At 43.1% G+C, this 26,774-nt stretch overlaps 2 protein-coding genes across 2 annotated transcripts in view; one reads left to right on the top strand and one right to left on the bottom strand.

Annotated features, from left to right (window-relative positions):
- The window catches only part of LOC126556257 (proteasome subunit beta type-5-like), a 375,585-nt gene that overhangs the window by 203,938 nt on the left and 144,873 nt on the right, over window positions 1-26,774 (top strand). The window lies entirely within an intron of this gene.
- The window catches only part of LOC126556087 (protein king tubby), a 35,036-nt gene that overhangs the window by 3,520 nt on the left and 4,742 nt on the right, over window positions 1-26,774 (bottom strand). The window contains exons 2-4 of the mRNA XM_050211286.1: window positions 1,164-1,446; window positions 551-1,015; window positions 134-324 (exon numbers count right to left, since the gene is read on the bottom strand). Coding sequence (XP_050067243.1) covers window positions 134-324; window positions 551-1,015; window positions 1,164-1,446 — 939 coding nt within the window. The remainder of the gene's footprint in view (window positions 1-133; window positions 325-550; window positions 1,016-1,163; window positions 1,447-26,774) is intronic.

The following is a 26,774-nucleotide window of genomic DNA, read 5'->3' as shown; positions in this document are numbered from 1 at the left end:
GTAATATTTCTTAGAGCGCTGTTTTAAAGGCACTTTTGCCAAACTTTAGAAGTTTTAATGTTAGCATAGACTCATGAAGAGCGTATCGAAAGTATTTACTAAGTAGAATCCAAAATAAAAATTTCATTCTTACATAGATTACGACGGCCAGATCGAGGCGCGGCGTGGCCGCATCATTTTTGGTACCGCTGTCATAGACGAAGAACGTGGTGCCAAACACGTTCGAGCGCAGTTTCCCCACGAAACCGTCCGCCTGCCGGGAGAGGTCCGTCGGATCACAGCTGATGATGTAGTTGGACGTTTTACTTTTCTTCCGTTTGCGACCTGCAAAGGGCAAAGGGGCAAAGCTATTCGATTAACATGATACATCATTTTTGTGCCGACGTTGGTTGGTTGATGGTTTTCGTCGTTGTGGAAGTTGTAATAATCAATTTAGTCGGCGATACTAGACGTGCTTGCTTATCCACAAAACATTCTACACTAATGTGCTTAATTTTCTTATAAATATTTAAGTTAAGCTTGTTTTGAAATCCACCCACCACTAACTTACCCGCTAGACAGAACACCTTCTTGCCATAGTCTCGCTCAAGGTGCAAATAGTAAATGGGAAATAGGCCTCGATCCATGCCTTTTCGGTCGCGCGTTATTCGACACTTGTACAGCACACCCTGGGCAGCTGGTTGCGTGACCCACTGCTCAATTGGACCGATAACGTCACCTTCCGTGTCGGGCGCACCGCCTCCACCACCGTTCGGTGGTGTCCCGGAGCCTTCGCTAGACTTCACGTTGCCACTGCTGTGGTTGGTGTGGTGGTGATTGTTGTTGTTGAGCGCGGGTGATATAGGGGCCGAGTGGGACAGTAGCTGGTCGGCCGTTGGACGATCGTACAGGATGGCACCACCGCTACTACCGTTGGCAGGAGATTTTGTCGAGGTGGATAGCGGCAGAACGTCGACTGGTGTGCTCTCCTCGTCCTCGCTGTCCTGTGACGAGGGTGTTAGTTTTTCCATAGTTGCTGTAAAGAAGTTTTTGATTCGAAAAGGCCTTCCATGTATTCATGCTATAATTAAAACTTCAAACGTTCTCTCAAATTCAATATAGGTTGTGAAATAAAAAGAAGGGCCATCTTTTAGAAAACTGATGCCTCTTAAAACGCTACTCACAGTCGCTATAAGGTGAAGTTGGGGTTGTCGTGATCGAGGTCGCCGTAATGTTGGAACCGGTCGTACCAACTGCCGCCGAGGGCATCGGACCCACAGGTGAGGTGGGCATAATCTGATCCGGATTGTTTGGCGACATCATGAACTGCATTGGACCGTCGTACGCGTGCACCTCGCGCCCATTCCGATTGATGCCCGACATTGGCCGGACAAGCTGTAGATCGCTTGCCTGCACCATGCCCGGTGTTGCTCGCTTTTGTCGTATATAAGCCTCCATTAGTTGTCGCTAAAAATACATAGAAATAAGACAAAGTTAGTAACATTGGTAAATTCAAGGAAAAGTGACATGTATCGATTCGGGGTTAAATTTGAACTTTCTAATATTTTATAATTTGCATTGATAAGCAACATACACAAACACCTCACGCGAATATTTGCATGCTAATACTGGGCTCTCACCAGTATCAATAAGTGTTAAGCAAATTAACACCTAATCTCATTGTTGACTGGCAAGAGACCATAATGATGGTAAGCACATTTGCATTGGCAACAAGCCGGTTATGGGAAGTATACACCAGTGCGGATTAAATCCTACACCTCGACGGTTGCGGCACACAAACAGCGAGTTTGTTGTTGCCTTTATGGGAAAACTAGCAATTAGCATAACAAACATTTGCGCTAGAAAGCTAAATAAAGACTATCCAGCTAGGATGGGATGGGCTCCAATGGAATGCAATGTCCGTATCGTAAGAGCGGGTGCATCATTTGTTCGATGCTATGGTTCACTGCATTCGATTTGTGCTAGAATTCGAATGAACGAAAGAGCGACCCATTGGCTGTGTTGACCTAGAAAGGTAAGTGTCAATTGAGATTTGTGTAACGAACTGGAGCACAGAAACGCCAACAATTCCGGCATACACGGGGACGGAATTGTTGCCCGTAGTGGAAAAATCAAACAAAATTAAAGTTACTGAAGGATTGTTTTAAATAGGCTTCATAGATATAAAAAAAGAAAAGCCCGTGGATACAAGTTGCTACTGCCTCAAGTGTTCCGAGTCACTTTAATAAATAATACGGGCGTTTGTCAGTACAAACAAGCTACTAGCTAGATATTATAATTTAAAACAAGGAATACGGATTACTCGGTATAAAACAAGTCCCTGTTTCAAAGATCACCAATGTATTAAAGTAAGCAATTCGAAATTGAAATTGGAAATACTGTTCAGTAATTTGGTCTCCCACATCAAGGATCTACTTTGAACGTGTAGAGCCTGTACAAAGATCAGTTAACAGCTTCAATTTCTACTAATACTTCAACGAACATCCTTCTAACAATATTCTACCCAATCACGAAGCCAGTCGTCGTGCTTTGTATGTGCTGCCCTAGATTGTACCGATGCTCCCAATTGGTTTTCTGCAATTTCTTCCTTTATCACTTGCGTTCGTACCTGCCTTTCGTGTAGTGCAACACGAAAGGCAGGTGTTGGGTGTACACACTATGGTGTACCTCAGGTAAGTTATCTTGGGCTGTTGCTATTCGTGCTATACATAAACGACCTGTCGATGTTGCCTCCAACATTCTTTTATAAGCGTGTTTATAAAAAAAATTCCGTCAAATCCATACGCCAGATGACCAACGAACTCTTCAAGCTACACTGTGTGAGTTCGACTCCTGGTGCAAGCGTAACGCTTTCATTCTTTGCATCGGCAAATGTATAGCCATCACCATTTGCCGAGAGAGAATCCGTCTGTTTGACAACAGACGGATTCTCGTGAGAAAAGATTGTGTCAAAATTCTAGGCGTGCTTATTAACACAAAGCTGTCATTCGAAGATCAGTTCATGGAGTTCCATGATCCACTCTGCACCAAGTCTCTATAATGCTCCCTGGTTCGATTGCTGATGGAGCATGCGAGCACAGTGTGGTGGCTCCTCGACCTTGACTCGATTTTCGGTGCAGCTTGAGTCCATTCAACGTAGAGCTACACGCTTTGCCATGCGCTGCTTGAACCGTAGCATGGACTATACGTCCAGGTGTCTAATGCTCGGGTTGCCGCAGTTTGAAGAACGAATTTGACGGGCCAGATTCGGCTTAATTGTTGAACTCCTGAACGGTTCCGTTGATTGTCCCTTGCTCCTCTCGCCGGTGGACTTGTACGTGCCAGCCAAGTCGTCCCGGTCTCGGCGTGACCCTGTGGCCCGCGATCTGTTGTTCGTTAAATTGTATGTAAAATTTATGTAAAATATTGTAAACTTCAAGTCTCCGACAGCGCCGCAACGGCTTATTTAAATAAACATCCTCTGTTGTGGTGTTTCATTCCTCGTTTGTTATATTTTAGGGCTTAAACAACGTTTTGCGTTTTTTTTGTTTCAAATATGATAATTGTAATACGGGAGCTCCGTGGTAAAGGCGACATCGGTGCTGGTTTTCAGGCGTCAGGACCGAGGTTCATCTTCCACCTGGCCGTAGTGAGGACAGACTATCCAGCTAAGTGGTATCAAGTAAGACTAGTATGCTATTCCAATCGATCGGGAGGAGCTCTTCTTTACGCAGCTGGAGAGGGAGTATAATCGCTACCCACAACATGATGTGAAGATCGTCATCGGAGACCTTAATGCTCAGGTCGGACGGGAGGAGGCATATAAACCGACAATTGGAAGCTCCAGCGCCCACCAGCTGACAAATGACAACGGCCTTAGTAGTGAATTGCAGTGCAAAGTGAGAGTATCGAACATGCTGTCGGAATCGTTCGAATCTTTCAGGAGTCTGAGGCAAGGGACTACTATCCTGTCTACTGTTCAATATAGCCTTGGAAGGTGTCATACAAAGCTCGAGGCTAGACAACGACATCCGTGGCACAATCCTCTATCGGTCTCTTCAATTTTTTGGCTTCGCGGATGACATTGATATCGTTGGCAAGAAGAGAAGGTACGTCTTCACACAGAGAAGGTGTGTGAGGCCCGACACCCGACTGATACGTGAGGCAGTAAGAATTGGATTGAAGATCAATGCGACGAAGACGAAATACCAGCTTGCCGGAGGCTTTGATCGCGATAGAGCCCGAGTGGGAAGCAGCGTGTTAGTCGACGGCGACAACATCGAGGTAGTGGAAGAGTTCTACTATCTTGGGACTGTCGTAACTTCGGATAACGATGTCAGCAGCGAGATCCGGAGACGTATTGATTAAGAGACTGTACGAAATGTGAGATATATCGCACACTGATTCGCCCGGTGGCCCTATATGGCCACGAGTCTTGGACCATCCGAGCGCAGGAATCTAACGCTCTTGTTTGATGTGTTTGAGCGTCGCATCCTCCGGACCATCTTTGGCGGTGTGTTTGAGCATGGAGTGTGGAGAAGAAGGATGAACCACGAGCTTACTGAGCTTTACGGAGAACCGGACATCCAGTGCCGGATTCATGCCCCGCCAAGAAGGTATCCGTCAGCGACCCCCAGTTCGGCACGAGGCGTCGGGGAGTACAGTGAGTTCGTTGGCTGGATCAGGTGAAGCGAGACCTGTCGGAGATCGGGTGCCTACATGGAAGGGGAGGTGCAGCCAGGGATCGAGTTTCCTGGAGATCTATTGTTGACCGGGCCATGTCACGACGACGTGCTCTTTTAAAGAGCAGGCCAGCATTAGTGAGTGAGTGAGAGAATATGCTATTCGATGGCCGTCATGGCCATAGTAGGTTGTTCCCTAGCAAAAAGCATCAACAGTGAGAGGAAATATTCCTTTACTAGCCAGATAAAACGCTGCAGTGAAGATGTATTCATGCAAGAACGAGTACCTTTATATGGTACTATGGCTCATTCATAGAACACTTTCGCAAAAAAAATATATATATTCATAAAACTCATTTTTTGTCATGTTGGAAATAGCAATATAATTTCAATTGTAATGTTACATGACTCGCAGTTGAAACTTTATTTTTTATCAAAATTTTTGTTTATTGATTTTCAAACACTCGTTTACCATCCCATAGTGATAGTTTATTTTAAACACCCTCCTAGTGAAGTGTCTATTTACGTAAGAAGCCTCGCCGTATCGTTGCGACAAGCTACCGGCATGATTAATAGAAAGACCCAACGGCACGCTGAAGGCTCATCTGCACATCCTTGCACCATCCATGGCTGCACAACCGACTTTCATCTTTCATCTTTAGGAGCCTATAAGCCTCACCCAGAAAGAGGTAACCGTAGTGTGAAGCTTGTACCATCAACCATTCAAGTTCTCAACCAACCTTTTTTTTCTCGAGCCATCTCCCTCTTTCGTGCATGAAAGAATGACCTGATAAACGACCATTCAAGCCATCACCAGACCAGAAGCTCCCGCTGTCGGTTGGTGCTTTGTGGCCGTGAAAAGCCACGCGCCAAAAAGGCTCGTCTAACCGTAAATTGGACGAGCCGAGGGCTCGTGACGTCCTTCCGGTTTCTACCACTGTGTCCCCACACAAACGCAGCCACATTGGCTTTGTGGCTTTCGATTGTGTTGGGTTTGGTGGGTACGTGGTGTTGAAAGTTTTCCTCGGCTCGGAACCGGGTCCGCCGTGCTTCATGTTACCTTGGATGAGTTTAACGAGGCCATGAGTTGGTGTCGTAAGTGCACGTTCCACTGACAAGGGTACGCGAGATGTGTGAGTGTGAATATTGTCTAGTGCATAACGATTCATCCTTGTTCTTGTGTTCTTTATGAAAACAAATGCTTCGTGGGATACAAGAAAGCATGGCGCACTGAGGTAATATGGAATGGAAAATAAGCTTTACAGAGCTTTATGAAGGATATTTCAGGATGTTTACTACAAGTGTATGTGGAGGAAAACAAAGGGAAAAAAACATTACAAATTTATTTTTTATGGTAAAGAATATTTATTTCGTGTAAAACGGCCAGTATAGCTGTGTTTCCCTCTAAAGCACGTCCTAAAATGTGCTAAAATCCCTCCAAAGCACGTCCAATTGGCCTAAATTGTACGTGAGAACGCTAATTGCAAACATTGGCTTTGAAAAATTGCAACCAACTTCCGTGCACTTATTTTCCCCCCCGATTGCTTCAGCTTCAACAGCCTCCTCAAGGATGCATTTCATTCCCATCATACCAGAGAGCTTAAGTAAACTTTTCCCATTCACAAAAGTGCACTCATTCTGTGCTTCCGTGTTTTTCAACGCTCTGAGTGATCTTGATAAATGTGTGGCACCCACCCACTGCTACCCGACACACAAAGCGTGGACAAAGAGCATGAGAGAAAAAAAGAAAAAAAAAGGAAACAAACAGAAATAGCTACACAGAAAGCAGTAGTACCGGGAACATGCAATTACTACAATGCAAAAATTTTAATGTCCGCTTCGAACTGCTACATACTTGCACGTGGCAGAACTGCGCCGTTCTCACAGCTGTGCAGTCGAACACATTTTCGTATGAAAGGAAACACATACACGCACACGCACACACAAACAAACAGTTCGTTGCAGCTGTAACCGGCGTCGCTTACATCCCTTTTCGTGTTTTCTTTTGGAACCACTGTTTAGTTTTTCCCTTTAAATCGTCTACACTTTTGCACTTCACGGTGTTGATTTTTGCAGCCAATCTTGCACTGTTCAGTTCTCCCCGACCGGTGGAACGATGCGGAAACGTTTAATGCCGGCAAAGGCACATTGCCTCACATTCGCTTCCGGCCGGATGTAACCGGCACTGGTGTGCTTGGCTTCTTTTTCTCGCCCGTGGCTCCCCCGTCCGAACAGCAATGTCAACAACTGATTGCGTTTGCTTTGATTTTTTATTCAAGAGAATGTTTACACCGGTAACATCGCTAACACAATGTTGCAGAACGGTTTTTGTCGCATCAAGATGAAAAAAAGTTAAAATAAAATAACAGTAAACAGCAAGGTAAAAGCTAAAACCCACAGGTCGATGGAGACGCCCGGTACTTTATAGCGAAAGTATCTCTCCCTCCGGTGAGAGCCGTGTGTCATTCAGCTTCAAAGGTAGACGTTTATGTTGCTTAAATTTAATTTATCCACTCACTTTTGCTCCACACAAACTAAAGTCAACCCACTCGCCAATTGAAACCGCACAGCTCGGTAGCTCGAAGGGGTCAGTCGAGGTTAATTGTAATATTGCGTTTACGGGAATCGTTAAGCTAAGGGGAAGCAGGTTAGCAATACGAAAAACACCCCAAAAATACGCCTCCAAAAAGACGTAAGTAGTAGCAGCAAGCCGAACATTGTTAAGCTAAACATGCAAATGAGATTAGCAGGACGGATGGTTGACCGGCTTTGACGGGCAATAGAAAAGCGCTGATCGCCGCAATTTGTGGACTCTGCTGGAATCGATTCAAGCCCAAAATCTAGCACACGGGAAGATGGATTTGTACGACGCACTACTAAGCTGCTCTTGGACACCTTCTTTACCGGGGATCATATTGGTTTTGATGAGTGTTTAGAAGAATTACAATGGTCGGTGTAGTAAACGAAGCTTTTGCGCCTTTGTAGTTTGTTTGACGCAGTATGGCACTGGTTAAGGATTTGTGTGAAATGGCGTACGTGAAACGTATCTGGTTTCTTCTTCATTTTTAGCACCACAGCCTAGAGAAGTTTTGTTCTGCAATTACTGACATCCTTAGACATGATGGTACAACACGTCGCTGGATAGTCAGTGCAGTTTAAAGGGGCAACGATTTGGGTGGCATTCGATGGCCAGTCTTGCTCTATGTGAAGTCAGAATTACATTTTATCAATATTTACCTCAGCCTATAAATAGAATTATAAAAAATAAGATTTTCTGACCTACTGTAGAGGTCCTCAAAATCGTTCACGGCCGAGCACGCTCGACTATATATCCCAACCTTTCTGGAAGACACATCAACGCCATAACTTTATCTGTGTTTGGGCCCACAATGCTTCTTACGTTCACGCTTACGCACTGAATCGTCTGGTATTATGCTCATGACATGACCAGCTCACCAAAAATCATAGTCTTTGTAGGCCTCCTGTGTCTAGTTATAGTACAGAGTAAATACCGGTACCGCTATCGCAACGGTTATTCGATTTTTTAGGTTACTCGATATATAAGGCCTGATTGTGAAACGCAAACGTCTTCTCAAACGTCACATAATTGTCACTTTGGTATTATGACTTTCCGATTTGCTAAATCAGACGTTTAAAAGTCGATGACAGATCTTTGTCAAACGGAAAGTAAAAAATTTGCATTGCCTGAACCAAACGGAAACGCGCGTTAGATCAAAAGTTTTCCGTCAGTCAAGTGCAACGGAATGTATAGTTTGCATTCATAAAACCATTTTAAAGCGTAAATCTATAGAAAACTGTAAATATTTTGCGTGGATATGTTATGACAATCATTTTGAAGTCGTTTTAGTGATTTTATTATGTGGTTCGCAGGAATTATTCTGAAGCTAGAACCACGTCTGCCACGAAAAAAACTACACCACAAAAAGTATATTATTAACCAAACTGATTCATTAGTTAATTATTCTAGTCAAAATTAGCATTTAAGGAGAGGTTAAATTCGAATGAAATTATCTGTGAATGTATGATCAAAGCAATCCGTAAAGATATGAATGTATGCAAAAAGTCGACGAAACATTCGTCGACTCTTACTGGTGACCATAATACAAATTTGCTTTCCGTTTGGTTAGAGTCTTTCCGTCCGAAAGTTTTCCGTTTGGCTTTGACAATCAGGCCTGTAATTTCATGTTAAAATACTTTTAGATTCTACTTTCATGACAAGAAAAAATCTCGAATAAACCTCGCTAGCTAAAACCGTCTAGACGCTTGCGGCACATATCATGTTCTCTATGGAAAGAACCAATTTCTTGCTTAGTCATGCAATATTCGCATTTATTCCTAACCAACACAGATAGCTGATATAACGCTAGCATAGGAATAAATACGTGGAACGAAAGCTTTAAACCCCCAAACGACAGCTTATCGAATGATGATGCCACATTCAATTCCTACCAGGTCCTTAGAGCGTTACTGCTGTATTTACCATGATTCGACACACATCAACAACAACCTTACTTCAATTCCTTCGATAAGCTGTGGTATGATTTATATTCCACTCACTGATACCTCCACGGGACGTTCGTAACGTATCGCTCATTCTCTCGATCTGTTCCTCTTACCCTTCCATTACGAACCATTATTTACGCACCGTTCACCGCGTCAATCGATCGAGCCCCCAAAGATACTGCGCTTTACCACCTGCCTGTCGGTAGGAGCTCTGGAGCTAGGGGCCGCAATCAAACACTTTTCAACCAGCCAATGAAACCCATCCACTGCGGTTATTCTATTCTTCCACGAATAGGAAGAACCGTGCCCACTTCGTTCCCTAAGGATTGGGACATCAGGGACGCCATGAGTTAGTTTCCTAGTTCTGTCGTTCGAGCTGCTTGTGATGGTAACGAGCGCCATGATCACGTACCACCAGCACCACAGGCAAGGGATAAATCACGTTTATAGCGGCTACTGGATTATGTGTCGCTGCTGCTTTCAACTATGCCACGGGAACTTTTGACGACATAAATAAATTGCAAAATATTGGCTTCCTGAATGGCATGCATCAATATCCAAAGGAGCATGTTTTAATTAAAATTTTGACGAAGAATGTATAGGCTTTTTATTATAATATTAGAATATTTTTGATTTCTCAACTTTTCATCAATTCTTGGTTTTTTACAACATTTGATTAGTTGAGAGGAAATACGTGTGTTTGCTGAAAACCAATCAATACTGTTGCCAACGAGGTAACGAAAACTTCATCTTTCAAAGCTTTCAATATATCAAACAATTGTGTGTTGTACTAATATGTCGTGCAGTTGCGGATATTCAGTACATGTGCTATTAAATGAAAATGATATGATAAAATATGCAAATACTATGGTGGTTGAGTAGAGGGTGCTCTGAAGTTGAGACGACAGCGCCGCGGTCACCAGGGCCGGGGTTCAAATCCCATCCGGGCCGTCCTCCCGTAGTGAGGACTGTTTAGCCAACAACTCCGTCGTATCAGTAAGTCTAGTAAGCCATACGATGGCGTGTCCTAGAATGCTGTTAAGCCAAGATAAAGAAGAATTTTGTTAAAAAAGTAAAAACGAGTTTATAGTAAATCTTAGTTGAAATTTTTTAGAAAACTCTCCCTTTGTTGGATCAATGTATTGATCAATTTTGATGGTTTAATAGTATTAAGCCTCTCCACTAGCTTAGGCCAGCACTGGCATATAAAAAAGTATGCTTTCTTGACGTCGTCAAATTTTAAACTTTTTTCATGTTTGTAATTCATAATCAATTATACTGTCAATCTTGAAGGAAAACTAAAGTTGTAGAATGACAAAACCTGGTAATATTTATTCATTTATGAGTATGACGGCATGCGCCGTATCATGAAATAAAGTTGGTAATACTTCTAACTATTCTAACTTCCACTTTCTACTTTGCCAGGTGAAAATGGATGGAAAACTCTCAAAGTCGTTTGCTACCACCAAAATCCTGCGTCAGGGAGATGGGCACGCCTGTCTCTTATTCAACTTGGCGCTAGAGAGGGCCATCCGTGACTCGGAGGTAGAGAAATCGGGAACCATCTTCTATAAGTCAACCCAGATTCTGGCATACGCTGACATCATTGGTCTGCGGCTCTCCCAGGTAGCAGAGGTCTACTAAAGGATCGAGCAGTCGGCAGAAAACCTCGGGATGCAGATGATCGCATATTTGAAGTCGTTCAAAACTTTACCTATCTCGGGTCAAGCATAGAGACGGAGTTGCGCGCTAAGATGCTGGCGGCCAGCCGGTCATTCTACAGCCTGAGGAAACATCTCACCTCAAAAAAACCTATCACGACGGTCGAAGCTGGGACTGTATCGTACCTTTATGGTCTTAGTACTCACATACGCCTCTGAGACGTGGACCCTGTCCAAAACAGACGAAGCCCTCTTAGTCGCGTTCGAGAGGAAGATCCTCAGAAGGATTGTTGGCCCCGTGTGTGTGGAAGGTCAATGGAGGAGTCGCTACAACGACGAGCTGTACGAACCGTATGATGATCTAACCGTCGTGCAGCGAATTAGGCTCGCTAGGCTCCGATGGGCTGGCCATGTTATACGAATGGCACCGGACGACCCATCTCAGTAAGTCCTTTAAGGCCGTCCACACAGACAGAGGAGGCGTGGTAGGCCCAGATTGAGATGAGAGAATGGCGTGGAATTATCCGCCATCAAGGTCGAAATAACGGATTGGCGGACGACGGCGCGGGACCGTGAACGGTTGCGGATTCCGCTGCGGCAGGCCAAGACCGCAAAGCGGTATTAGCACCTGATAAGTAAGTAAGTAATACTTCTAACAACTTTGAATTTTTACCATATCCTACCTATTATTTATATTATATATTTACCTAGAAATATGGAAATTCTATTCTACACCTCTACACTTTTTTCAAAAACATTGACTATCCTCGGCTAAAAGTGACCTCTGATAACAAAACATTTGACTGTTGAGTAATGCAAAAGGATGCTGGTTTTCTACTACTATAGTTTGAGAATCTAAAAATACCTGTCATGGCGGACATAACTGGAACTTTTGACAACATTTACAGTCCTAGTATTTTGAGACACAATTACTGTTAAAAAAGGGAACTTATAAAGGGAACTATTATGCAGCAAATTACACTCACAAGGCTCGGATAGACTGATCCTATCATGAGAATGGCACCAGACGTTCCAGGCAGATTAGCAGACCCGCCCTAACAGAATGTTAAAATCTTTGCAAATTCTCGTAAAACTTTAGCATGGAACGGAAATCCCTGAAACCGCTCATATGTATGTTCGATTAAACAACAAACTCTCCCACAGACTACGGACACTCCTGTACGAAAACCGTCATATTAAAGTAACTTAACGAATTCTATGTAAACATGTATTGATAAATTTATTATTAAATCATACACGAACTTGATTCCGCTGTGCATATGACCAAATCGAGCGGAAATTTCTGCTAGCCCAATCAATTTTAAAACGATCGCTATTTTGTTTCGTATCTACCGCTTAAACAGATGGTGTGTTTGTATTAAAAATAATGATTTAATCAACGATTGGTGTACATCCCGATTAAAAGAAACTATTGACTATTTATTTGTATATTTAGCTTATTTTCATTTTTTTATTGACCGCGAGGGACCCCTTTTAAGCGGAACGATACAAAAAGTGCAAAATACATTAATAAACGTAGACGAGATGAATTAACATAGAGTGGGTCGCACACCGCGAATAGAATTTAAAAACACGGCGTGCTCCTTGTCCGGCTGGTGACGATCACAGCCTTACATAAAAACGGATCAGAGGCGCCAAATCGGGTACGACGTTCCTGTTCGTCGATCATCGATCTTGCGCTGAGCGATCTCGGCGAGACGTATAGGCTAAGGCCAGATAGTAGCCCCGGCGAATCGATCCGGTTGTCCAGGATTTCCGCAACAAACAGCCTCTGGGCGTTGCAGTTTCGCTGGTTTAGCGACTCGAGGCGTAGCAGCGCACATCGTCCATCGTAGTCCACTTCCACCCTCCAGAAGCGCAGTACAAACCGGGTCACTTTACGCTGGGTGGCTTGCAGCCGGGCAAGCGGATTAAAAACTAAATGAGGATTGACAACAGTATTGTTTACACACAAAAGAGCTTTTTATCTTGTGTGGACGACTCCTTCGATAGCAAGGCTCAAGGGTCAATAATGATATTAGTATAAGTTCAGCACTAGCAGGGTCTTCGCACAAAACAATACAGCAAAATAAACAACCAAATAATAAAATTTTGGTTGCCAGTGATTAAATAAAAACCGACTGTCTATAAAAATGCTTTAAAATTTGTAAAGCTAATCTTAATAATCTTTAAGGAACAACAAGTAGAATTGTAACGCTTTTAGATGATAGCTTTTGCAATAAATGGACAAATTTGTTAAAGATAAAAGCGTCCAAAGGTATGGAAAACTGGCCAAAACCAAACACAAACACGCCGCAAATATTGCACAACATTAATCGTACAAATGTACAACCAGCCTCACTTGCTGAGCAATCATAATTAATGTGACATTTGCCATGACTCGTCCATAGGTGCTAAAAGCTTGATACGTATGAATTCGAAGCGTACCCGTTCGGTTGAGCGTACATATAAAAAAAAAGCTAACGTGTGTAATGCAGCGACATTACAACAAGTTACGGCGTACACCTTCAGGCGGCGTCTCATTTAACCTGCGACACCACTTGATGGGTGAAGATACGTTTGCAACCATCCAGCCAAGCACTCCGGGCGCAGCGACGAAGTGTCACGTCAACTTTCCACCAGTTTTGTAGGGCACAAAAACATTCAAATGCGTGCCATAACCGTAACAAACACGTCTGAAGGATGTGCTTCAGTGGTACTTTTCTGGTAAGCATCTCTTAGAACGTCCACCGAATGCGGCTCTACATTTATACAAAAACGAACCGCAGATACCACATTTCAAGTGTTGTCTCTTACCGAGAGGATGACGCGTTTCTCCGTTGCCATTATCGTGAAAGGATACAACACACAAAAAATGCACACAGATTTGCATCAACGCAATACGTTCCGGCGTAATCTCGGAAGGGAAAAAATCCAAATGCCAAAAAAGAAGACATTTTAGCGGTAATTAAATTCTACCTTCCGTTATACACCCACATAAAGACACATTCTAATGCACGGAAACTGTCAACTTAACACATTAAGCAACCATCATCCAGTGTGACAGGCACTTATGTAATTCACCAACATAGGTGCTTCTTGTGTCGGTTGATTGGCTGTTGGAGGTGAAAGTCGAAAGCTTTCTGCCGATTCCATATACTCCACGAGTGAGGATCGAAATGGAAGCCGCGCGTTACGATCTCCACCCATGTCTCTGCTTCATATCTTCGTGAATTAATAATTTCAATTTATTTCGATTCGTATTCACCTGACTGCACTTCCCGTCTACGGATGGATCGACGGAGGTTGACTATGCTATCGGTTACTCTATTATGATCCTTACGATTTGATTGGCCCTTTGTACTTGCTTTTGGCTCACCTTCGCACTTGGTTAGTGCCGGGCAGTCAGGTCCCAGGTCGTGCAGGTGAATAGGGAAGTGTTCAAACGGAACAAAAAAAAAAACAACAACAAAAATCACCGAAAAGATGTGTAACGATGGACGTCGTTTGTACTTTATATCGTTTAAAAATAGGGCCAATAAATGTTGGGAAGGTCGTCCCCAGTTGTCGTCATATCGTCGTAGGAGGGGTGAATATTATGAATATTTTACGCAATGCCACACTGTACCACCACCGGTACAGTGTCTTCGTTAAGCTTTGTCAGGAGCTTTTCCAGGCATCCGGGGAGTTGGGGATGGCACGGTATACGTTTGATATGAGTAAAAACGGAACGATCGAACGCGATTGCCAGCCAATGGAGAGAAAAAAAGGAAGCTACCCTGCCATTTTTTTCTCCTTTTTTACGCTTCGACTGTCACTGTGAGCGTAAATTTGTTTTGTTGTGGAAATGATGGAATTAAGTTTGTCTATGTTTCTTCCTAAATCTCCCAAGCTGGCTTCGGCTTTTTTTCCTTGGAGCAATTGAATTCCATCACAAATCAAACTATATGTAAAGTGTGAGGCGTAAATTTGCCAAAGAGGAAATAACATTTTGACTAAGGACAGATTGTCTGTCAACCGTACTTCGAAATCTGGCTTATCTAAAGAGTTAAATTTGGTTCGGAACTGGTGCATAAAAATGTCAGCTAGAATCATATGACAGTAAAAGAAAGAAATAAAATTATATAATAAGCAAGATAAATTTGAAAAATGGAAATTTCGTTTATAGTCCGTGATTGAGTTATCGTATCAAAACAAACGATATGTGATTCGAAAGCCACAACAATGAAAAAAATGTCGAGTGAACTTAATCAGTGGAACCCGCTGGAGCTATGGAAGCGAAATACGTGTACTATGATGATCTGCGCCGGACACACACACCGAGACATCAAGACGGCGTCGCAGTGTGCATTAAACACGGATATTCGCAAGCAGGTTGAAACCTGCAACGGAGATTTTGTGGCGGAAGGATCATACCAGCAGGTCGGATTGCTTACGGAACGACGAGTTCTTCGACATTTCTTCGAGCAGGATCCGGGGGCTGAACGCGGACGGCTATGTGAAGGGTTGGACCCTGTCGTCAAGCCCTGGATAACCAAAGTGGCCAATGTGGTAGGCCGTATGTGTGGCAACAAGATTCGGCACCTTGTCATACGCTCGCCTAATCGCACATCTTCAACGTATAGGCAGCGCCGACTCTAAGGTTTGTAGTTGTAGTAACGGATGCTATGACATTAACCACATCCTCTCCTGGTCATGTGTGAAGTTCAATGCGGCTAGAACCGGACTCTTAGCAGCCGTTCGGGCATTAGGAAGATCCCCGGCGGTGCCGATGCGCGATATCATGGGACAGAAGGACTACGAATATACGCGGATTCTGTTTGACTTCGCCAAAGAGATGGGTATCGTCCTTTGATCCCTTCCCCTAACCCTTCCCTTAGATTGTACGTACCATCATTCATATCAGCGGATTGTAATTTGTTATGTTTATTTGTTTTTTGTTTGTTATACGTTCGCAACGGTGGCATCGACATGCGCCAGTCACTATTTCGGCCCCAGAATCGATTAAAATTGGTTTAGGAGATCTGGAAAGTCGTTACTGGCGATCTTGTCGTTGGCGGAATGTCTGGATTCGATTCTGCAGTAACCTTACAAGGATATTGTGGCTATCGGCTCCATGCGTTTTGCAGGCGTCAGGGTCGCCAGCGACAACATTAGAGCACTGAACCAATTGAATTAGGTTTGGACGACGTGAAGTTGTGACTGGCGGCTTTACTGTTAGCGGAATGCGTGAGTTAGATGCTACTGTAGCTTCACAAAGTTGTAGTGGCTTTCGGACTCGTGCGTTCTGTCGATGGGAACCAGTTGTTAGCCTTAGCGGAAATAGAGAGGACAACATCAGAACCATACCTCGGTAGCAACAACATCCACAACCGAGCTCACCCGGGATAAGGTGCACTTGAATTGTGGGAGAAGCAAGTGTCTACCCCCTCCAAATAGGATCTAAGATGTATGAGTTGTAAAGCTGGATATAAGATTAGATTTTAAAGAATACTTTCTGGCCGTCATTACGAAATAAAAAAAATAGTTTGATACTCATAATCTATTTTCAATTTGATGTAAGTAACGCTATCAGAGGCGGATCTACCTATAAGCTGACTAAGCCACTCGAAGAGAGCCCCGAGCTTGCAACCCATAGTGATTGCCCCCAGGCCAAAGGATGTCCAACACCATTCCCGCTCAGGGCCACCAGAAGGTCTTAATCCGCATCCGAACTCTAATGTACCTTGGTTAAATGGTGAATTCTATTAATAAAAACTTCTAAATTTAGTGAAATATTTCTCCGGACCCAACGGGTTTGATGGGCTTATAGAGCTTAGGCTTAGACAATCCAATAATTAAATTAATTGCTTGTGTCCAGGATTTCATCAACCCTATTTTCGATCCGAACACTGTAACAAAACCACTGAAACCACCTGATAACGGCACCGGTACCCCGTCTACTATTACGTAGTACATTTAATAATCTCTTCTACCCATTTTTACCCACAGCCTAGGGACGAAGAATTCCGATCGATCGGTAGGGTTCATTTTACAAACTTGTTCGTTATTTGTTTTTGCGCACTCTAGAAATTCCTACCCAAATTGGCAATCGGTTCTAGGAAGGTTGTGATAGAGCTGAGGAGTTTTTTTTCTTCTTGTTTTTTTTGTTGTTACAAGCAATAATAACTCGACATTTTTCCGTTGCAGGCGTTCCCTGGCGTGGTACAACATAATCGCTTAAACACCTGACCGGGTAGAACCGGAGGCATTGGTAGAGAAAGTAAGCACGAGCCTCCGTGGCAGGTTTCCGTTTTCCCACACTGTGCATTAATTAAACTTACCGTTAGGGATCGACTGGATTTAATAACTACGAAGGTCAGGGGTTGTTGCCTTCACCATTACGTTTAATTTTTATTAACACCTTGTTTATGTACGGGCGTTACTACAACTTTCTTTGTTGCGTCTCTAAAGTTACGGCCAGTAATGGGGTGCCGGCATCGGGGAACACAAAACCGGTAATCATTCATTTTTAAGTAGTTTAACTAAATCCGGAAATTTCGCCAGGATATGTATTCCTGTTGGGGTAGTGGGATAAGACACGCTCTAAAAATATCATAAATTTGAAGCTTGATTTCTGAAGCAAATTGCAGTAACATTCTCTCTACACTTAGGAAAAGACAAACAAACAAAAAAAGGCAAACATATTTGGAATTGTATAATTAAATATATGCGATACTTTCCTCAGTTCAGACGTTGTAAAGCAGCATTAAAACGCAACGTGAAACGAACAGAGCCAGAGTTTGTGTAGAATACTGAAGAACCAACAACCAACCAACCTACCGCCGTGATGATGACGAAAAATTTCAATTATTCACCAAGACCAACCCAACGCCTATCGTCCACCCGTTTCCCAGGTGAGCCCAGGTTGCGGATTTTACGGTTTCCATGGCCGGAAGCAAGGTTCGTTGGACCGGCACCATACCGTCTTTTCGGAATAACAATCTGTCGGCGACGAAACGAAAACGTGGACAGGCAAAACGAAAAAAGCAACACACTCTTTCGAAAGGAACTTGCACAACGAAAACGCCACAACCGGGGACGAAAGGATGGAGTAAGAAAAGTTTGGGAGTCCTCTTGATTTCTTCGCTCTTCCCTGTGTCATTAGTTTTTCGATGTTTAGAGGAAAGGAACGCTCTGTGCACCGGTGAAAACATGCGATTGGAATTAATAATGTTGTTTTAAAGTAGCTTATGGCGGTAGCTTGGTGGTTTAAAGCGGTTGCTTTTGAAGTTGAATCTTATTGATTCAATGAGTTCACAGCACAATGAGTTACTAATTGAATGTGGTACAGGGATAATATTCTCTGCAAAAGCTCCCAACAATACCCCCGGACCAACGATACTCGCTCACCGGGTTGGTAGCGCTGCGACAAAAATGAAATGACACATTTGTTATGTAGATTTATTCCCTCGGGTGGTGGCCACAACCAACTGGACAACAGGGAAGAGAGAGATGGAGAAGGACATGGATGCTCCGTTTATATTGGAGTTAATCATTTTCATCATTTACACGGCCGAACAGTAACGTCAACGTGTTCCATTATTCAGTCAGGATGGTTACATTGTGCAATAATAAATTACCATTGGTTTTTGCGTATCCACGTATGATGGAAGTAGTTCAATGTAGTTGCACAGCGGTTAATTTAAATTATGGATAAAATCCCTCTTCGTTGAGCACAATCCATTGTCAAATTAAATCCTGCATTATTCTGTTAACATTCTGGTACACATTCTTCAAAGGAATGTACTAGTGATGGGTAAATCCTCATTTTTCCCAAAGTTCTTAATAACTTCGGATTAATCCGCAGTAGCTCTGAAGTATTACCTCCGGATTAATAACAAGTCCCCACTGGAGTTTGCTCCGGAGTAATATTATGTCCAATTAGTCCGGAATAGTCCGGAGTAATCTTCGATATTAGCTCCGGATTCAGCTCCGCAGTGCAGGTTACTCCGGATTACTATGATATTATGAGATGTCCATACTATGAGACAATAAGAGTAACCTGCAATTGATTCCGCAGTGCACTCCAGAGTTGAATCTGGAATTAAATCCAGAATTACCTCCGGAGTTTACGCCGGATAACTGCGGAGTATATTCCGGAAAAAAACCGGAGTATTATGTGGACCATGAGAACGTACCATAGTTGTTTCGAATGACTTTGCATGACAAAACCTGGATTGTACGACTAAGTTAAGCACCTTGTAGGACTTCCCCACTCCACAATTCTCTCTTCTTGGCTGAACGATCTACTAGGCCAGTCGTCACTAATACGAACGGTCCGGATTTGATTACAACCCAGGACCTGCCGTGCGAGGATCGGCACCACTTTCACATCACCACCGAGCCCACAATCAATTTGTTGGATATTTAACACGCCAGGAGATCCGCCAATCCGCTTTAGACGAACATACAAACACAGCCATCTATGCGTAAAAGTAGGAACTACTATCACCATAGTTGACTTACCATATGAATTAAGTAACACAAACTTTATACATCACTAACGGAGCACGGCGGTTCATTCTCGCGGGACAAGGAAATCGATGGAATAAATGAGATAGAGAGAGTTGGAGAAGAATCTTCAGCAAAGGCTTTTGGAGTAGAATTCATTTCGTTACCCGAGTCTGCCTAGTTCTGAAATCTTACCATGGTCCTTAGCGGGTAGCCGAAGTAAAACGCTTCAGAGCGTTCTCCGGCAGTGTCTCGTGTAAGCCTGAGTTGGAATTCAAAATCTGTTCCCGGAGTAGTCCTTAGCCCTACACAATTAATGTCGGTAAATTAAGAAAAACTTTTTTAACACACACACTTTTCATAGTGTCAGTTTATCATAATTATCATCGCTACGATTGTTTTCTCTATTATATCCTTTTACACTGCATAGATACAACATTTGAGCAAGAAAATACATTTTACAAAACATGGGACACAAAAAGTAAGTTCTTTTTAACTTCTAGCTGTTCGTTAAGCGAACCGTCAACATGTATTCCGTTCCAGAAACGTCCATCATCATCGACATCGGTATCCAGACGAGGTTTGGTGATACAAACATACGCTGCTGCTACGCAGGAAGTTGCCACTGATTCCCGTGGATGGAAAGTAAACAACTTGTTCGTTCACTTGACGAGACAAACTCGTTTAATGCTTCGTGTACGCGGCGGCGTGGCAGCCGTGCCTTCTTTTCTTTGGTTATGGAAAAAATTGTACAAAAATCGTTATTATTCTGTTGCAGCTTGTGAGGACGACGGTAAAGAACCTTGGCGAAGCATTAAGCATGGGAAAGGAAAGCAAAAGAACCCCAAATCTGTTTGTCGATCCATCGAGACATCGCCATGCACAACGGTTAGTGAGCAGAGTGCAACTTTGTCTAGTCAATGAACAGGAACATTCGGGTTCTCGTGCCTTCGTCACCGTCACGTGACCGAACATCGTCCCTGAGTGTACGGAGTGTGTTTGTGCGCTTTTCCTGGGAATTGGATCCTGGCAACACGAACAAGGTCCCCAATTTGACTACGGGAAGTAATTGAGTGCAAGTTTGAATAGCTTCATTTTGACAGTTCATTGCAATCGATGGTGGGGAAGTAGTTTTCCACGACTTTCAAAGTCATGTTTACTGTGCGTGTGTAAGTTTGTGTTCCTGCTCACAAAAGGTACCATGGAAACGCTCAAAGCAATTTCACGCCAGCTTTACTAACTGTCCTAAACGCCAAGGTAACCACGAAAGCGTTGCGAAACTCCACACTCCAGGTCCACCGTTGTACAAGGATTCTTCGCTACTCTACCGCTACGGTTCTATTCGAGCCCAAACCGCTCGAACCGCTGCTGCTCCGTTCGAAGCGTTTGCTTGTGGGCGTTAAAGTGGTAGCAATATTAACACGTGTCCCCAAAAAACCCGACCCTTTCTACCATGGCGATGAAAACAGTTACTGGAGCAACCGAAGCAACACCGAAACGGTGTCGTAAATTTGAGAAATTCTAACGAGAAGTAGTTGTTACTAGAAGAAGTGTTTGTTTTGTTAACTACCAAATTTCTACAAAAAAAAAAAAATACAGTGTGTGGGTGTGTGAAAGAAAAGTTCGATTTTTCACGGGAAATCGGCCGCTGTGGTTAATGAATTTCTAATGGAGGTTGATTAGATTTTGGAAAATGTAGTACACCCTCGTTGGTTAAATAAAAACGCGGTTGCCATGTGGTCTACGAGGGCAACACTTTTTCGTTTGGTATGGTTTTTGGTGGCAACGTAGCAGCCGGTTTGTGTGATGGTTTCTATGACATCGAAGCTCTAGTGGAACTTCTATCGTTACCATATTTAGCTGTTGTAACATCTTTAATATGCATAATGCATAACAACTTTTAAAAATTATATATTCATTTGTTAGCTATAAACCATTCGGGACACACCCAAGATATTGAAAAACTGTTAGTAAACCCACCAAACCACAAAGAAGTAGTAAAATTGACATTGAGAATGTTTGATCAAATTTAGAGTTTTAGTGAGCGCAGATGGCGCTATTTTCTACTTTTGGAAGTCTTACGAGAACTTGCGGGAGGTCCGCTGGTAGAGACGACGGTCTGCACACGACAGGAACGGTGTTCAAATCCTATCCGGACCCATTCCCTCGTAGTGAGAACTGACTATCCAACTAGACTGTATTAGCAAGTCTCGAAAGCCGTTAGATGGTCAGAGTAACGTAGAAGGTCGTTAAGCCAAGCTGTAGAAGAAGACGAGAACTTGCTCTCCCAGCTGTTTCCTTTTGTGAGTTAATTTACTCGTAAGATCCCTAAACTGCCTCAAGAAACTCTACTAAGAGATTTGTCAATACAAATTTGCCTGAGTTAGTGTCTCCTTCTTTTCTTCTTCTTCTTCTTCTTGGCTGTAAGCCCTCTAAGGTCATGCCGGCCATCGAAAATGGCTTTCTAGACTACCGATACCACGTTGTTGGTCAGTCAATCCTCACTCCGGGGGGACGGACGGTTAGGATGGAAATTGAACCCCGGTCCTGCTGTTTGAAGACCGGTGCTGCTGTCGCCTTCACCACCGGTTCGCCCGGGAGTAGTGCCTCAGTTGGCGGATTTTGTCGATAGGATGAAACTAGTCAGATTTGTTACTGATCTTAGCGTGTCAGCGACGAACATCAATATGCCACTTTTCTGATCCCAAATGGTAATCGACTTCCTTACTCAGTAAAAAATTTGATTAAATACTCAATTTTTGGAATGTTTTTAATTACCTTGCATGATTTGCAAACTTGAAAATCATTAATTCAAGTTTTGGACACAAAAAGCGAATGCGGCTGTAATGGTGTAATGGATGACACCAGCAACTCGGACGTGCCTGATGATTTTAGAAACTATGTACTTCATTATCGCTTCTGTTAAAATTCTTAACCCTTGGTCTAATGGTGTTGCTGGTCAAGTGAAATTCAATTTATATTTTAATCAACAACCTTTTTCGTCGAATTGGTTAGTCATTTATTGGATTGTTTCTCATAAGGATGTTTTTGAAAATCGAATCAGCTCATAGTACAAATCTTTCATAAAAAAGCAAACCAATTTGCTGGTAGACTTTGGTTGACTTGAACGTACTTTGGATGATCATTTGCAATTGTATTGATTAAATTTGAATTCTTGATCCACGTCTGTGCCCGTGAAACAAGAGAAAACTATTTGATTTAACCATAACACCTAAACCTTAGTCGGAGTTATTTTGACCTACTAATTCATATAGATCAGGATTCCTCAGCATCCTCAGGATTGTAGTAATGCTTTCAGCAATAGCAAGAAAGAAGAGTAAAGAGAAGATTTCTTGTACGACTCGTACTAGGGTTTTTTTTGTTCAGTATCAAATCCCTTGATAATAGAAAATTTTTGAAGCGCTTCTAGAGATAGGTTCTAAGAGCAAAATCTTAAAGCTCTACGAAGATTTTGTTGCCCTACAAGTGCATGCTAGCGCTCCACAGGCATTAAATCGTGCTGCCCTTCCTGAGAACTACAGTTTCATTTTAATAACAGATTCCTCATTGCGCGAGGAGATTAAGACCATATCTTATGATCTTCGCCCGAGGGTAGTTCCGGGTATTTTCATGAATAAGTATGGTTATTTAGACGAAAAAAGCAAGTACTACCCTGATGGATCATCCTCTGAGGAGGGCACTGGCTTCGGTGTTTTTAGCGAGTCCAGTGAAGCATTTTTCAAATTGAGGCAGCCATGTAGTGTTTACACCGCAGAGCTAGCCGCAATATTACAGTACTTCATCTTCACTGATAGCATTAATGCTATAGAAGCACTAATCCCCGAAGGTTGTTAAGAGTCAGGACTTCCTCACCATCAAAATCATTGAACTGCTTGGCTCAATGTTCGATAAGGCGTTTGGGATCTCGCTAATCTGGGTCCCTTCTCATTGTGGAATTCCCGGCAATGAAAAGGCTGACTCACTGGCCAAAACAGGCGTCAAAGCAGGCGCTTTTTACAACCGACTAATCTCGGCCCAGGAGTTTCTTCGTTTTCCACAGCAACTTTTCCTGTCTCGCTGGCAGAGCATGTGTGAGGCGGATGAACTCGGGCGTTTTCTTTTCTCGATCTCTCCGCAAGTGTCCCTGCGGCCTTGGTTCGATGGGCTCTCTGTAGACCGGGCATTTATACGAATGATGTCTCGACTGATGTCGAATCATTTTGCGTTGAATGCTCATCTACAGCGTATAACTCTGGCTCAGACAAAAGTGTGTGGCTGCGGTGTCGGATTCCACGACGTGGATCACCTTCTGTGGTCCTGCGTGGAATTTGAAACCGCAAGACCTTCCTTGTTGAGCGCAGTCGAGCACATTAGGTACAGAAATTAGAGAAGTGCTGGCTACCAGTGACCTCTCCTACATGAGGATCATTTACCGATTCGCCAGAGACAACGGTCTTGTCCTGTGATTCCACAACCGTAGTATCCTTTCACTCCTTAATCGTAGTCTACCATTTATTTTTTAATATGTAAATGTAGTGTTGTCTATGTCTTAAGAGTATAGATTGAGCTTGGAACGTCATTGCTGGACTGCACTGGAGAACACTGTACGCAGACAAATAAATGTTCGTGCTGTCTTAACAATATTTGTTCGTTTGTTACAGCCCAGACCAAACCAAGAAGGTCAGCAATAGAACGGCCACACCAGAATGGCCAGAAATCGTAAGCAACCACTACTGAAATATTGAAATGGTTTTTGATGAGATGGAAAGTCACTATTAAATAAACTCTAATTACGTTGATACGAGTTTGGTGGTACACTAATCACCTACGAGAAAAAACACAAAACTAATATCAGACTTGCTTCATCCGTTTGATTGATCTTTACACATTAATTACATTTAGTTCGCGTAATCCCCTCCCAAAGGGTACGAGACTCATCCCGCCTCCAGAGAACATCGGTGAAACAAAAAGGAAAACATCGTTTGATTCACCGACTTTCGCCGGCTTCATCCTGGTTGAGCGTGTGTGCGCCCGTGTAAGAACAGCACTTTACCGAGCGAATCGATTCGGAAAACCTATTGCTTCCAACATTTCCCCGCATTACTCTCTTGCACCGATAATTAATCCGATCCGGTTTGAATCGACGAAAGTTTTTGGCAGACGCATTTTCACTTCCCATAAATGCGAATCGCTTTTCGCTCGCACGCCACGCAGACACGATCGATGCCGGCCACCAAAACGGCGGAAACAAAAAAACAAAAAACAACCAAAATCAATCAAAAGCTGATTTCGATTTATGCGGCTTTAGAGGTCCACGATCGATTCTGTTGACCTCAAAAAGCGTTTTTTTTCTGTTTGAGGAAGGTTGGAACTTTCTTCGATTTAAACAGCGCCCGCCGGATATGGACGGTGCGAGCACTCAAAACCCATCACGGGTCTGCTGCGGTAGGATAAAATGGAGGTGAAAATGGAGGACAAAAACAAACAGACTGTTTGCATACGGTTCGAGCACGGAACGAACAGCAAACGCACACGAAGGGAGAGTGAAATGGCGCAATATTGGGACGAGGCCGAAACCCGGCTTTTCATTTCTATGCAAACGCAATTTTCAACACGATTGATGATTTATCTTTGAAATGAAAATTCCTACACCGGGGAGGAAAAATGGAACGAACGAATAAAACAACAACAAACAAACTGAGTAAGATAAGAGTAACTTGGGACCTAATACACACAGCACAACCGGCGACAGTGTCGGCAAATTCGAATGCATACTTTATGGCTTAGATGACTAAGCTGTTGCCGCCTCTGCCTCTGTGTTGTTTTGTCGCCTCTCCTCTTCCGCAAATTGGACAAGCTTCGACGCGCCAAGAAATCGATTTGTTTTGACCCCCTTTTGGGGAGGCTTGGGGAGCATTTGCTTTTTGGTTTGCATGATCGTCGCGTTGTGGTCGCGACGCGTCACATTCCAGGCTTCTGGGGACTGCGTGGGACACTTACAGTTTGAAACCATTAATTTGTTCATTTTCTAGTGGACTCAGAAAGGAAAGGTTTGTCATAAGTAAAGTTCAACAAATTTTTTTACATCTTTGAGAAGATATAGGAGCACTCTTCCCTCTTATGGAATGCTGTTGGCATGATCCTGTTTGTTTCAGTTATTATTAACGTTTGAGCTGCAACGTAGACAATTCATTGTGCACAACCACTTAGAAAATTCAACTTGGTCTGGGAGAAAAATTGGAAAATTCCTTAAAAACGTGTCTTCTACTTTTGAATATGTTTTGTTTGGATGAGGATGTTGCAAAAAAATAATAAGGTGCAGCTTAAGTACCGTCAGAAGAATCGGATTTAGTGCAAATTACCGCTCTTTTCGTGCCTCAAAACAACCAAACAGATCTCTGAAGCATAATTACATCGCCAAACTACGTGTACGTTTCGTCAAACGTACATATATAATATCAGTAGATTTGAGATAGTAATGGGAAAGTTCCGGAACTGGCTACCCTGGAATGCGGCACCTCCAAAGACCCCAACATTGAACTCCTTGATGGCATCCCTTTCTCATCCGAAATCGTTTTATGTTGGATTCCTGGTCACTCCAGAATTAACGGTATCGAAAAAGCCGATCAACTTGCCAACAATGGTCGACTCCGCCCTGATGAACCACACAACACCCTTTCACGCCGAGATGCCATCCGTTTAACTAACACCATCATCTCCCAACACTGGAACTCCACATGGCACAACGTAGACCTTTTCATGGGAAGATACCGAATCCAGTCACTTCCAACGAGTCCTTTCCCGCCCTTGTATAGGTCATACCCGCCTTACACACTCCTACCTCCTAGAAAAATCCAGTCCTCCACTCTGTAGCTTTTGTGGTGTTGACATCACCGTCCGCCACATCCTCACCGATTGCCATGGAAACACAGAGACACCTGCCAACTAGAAACTGATTTAACGACAATCCTATCACCCGACAAACTTCAGCAGAACCGCCTCATTACATTTTTACGGATCAGTCATTTATACAAAGAAATTTAAGCAATAGCTCACACTTATACGATACCATATTCCATAATCGCAATAGTTTTCCATAATATTTAAGCAACATATACGATAGTTTTGTATTACATTAAACCATTTTTTTTATACAGTAGAGAGGCGAATGTAGTCCCTAAGACTCAAAGCCTCTATAAATAAACGAAAAAAAAAAAATCCGAAAAAAAAAGAAACGGAACGGAACTGGGTCTTTTTGGCAAAGGAACGGAACGAAAAAGCCAAGTTCATTGCGGAACGCACAACTCTAGTTTTTTTTCTTCAGCCATGATCGTTCCTTTCGTCAGGTTCGTTCATTTTGCCAGCTTCTTTCCTTTTGCCTGGATCGTTCCTTTTATCCTTTAGCTATGAACCTGCCAGGTTCATTATTTCGAAC

The sequence above is a fragment of the Anopheles maculipalpis genome, chromosome 2RL (genome assembly GCF_943734695.1).
Source record: "Anopheles maculipalpis chromosome 2RL, idAnoMacuDA_375_x, whole genome shotgun sequence".
NCBI lineage: Eukaryota > Metazoa > Arthropoda > Insecta > Diptera > Culicidae > Anopheles > Anopheles maculipalpis.
Note: the sequence above shows the minus strand (reverse complement) of the source record. Positions and strands in the feature narration are given on the sequence as shown.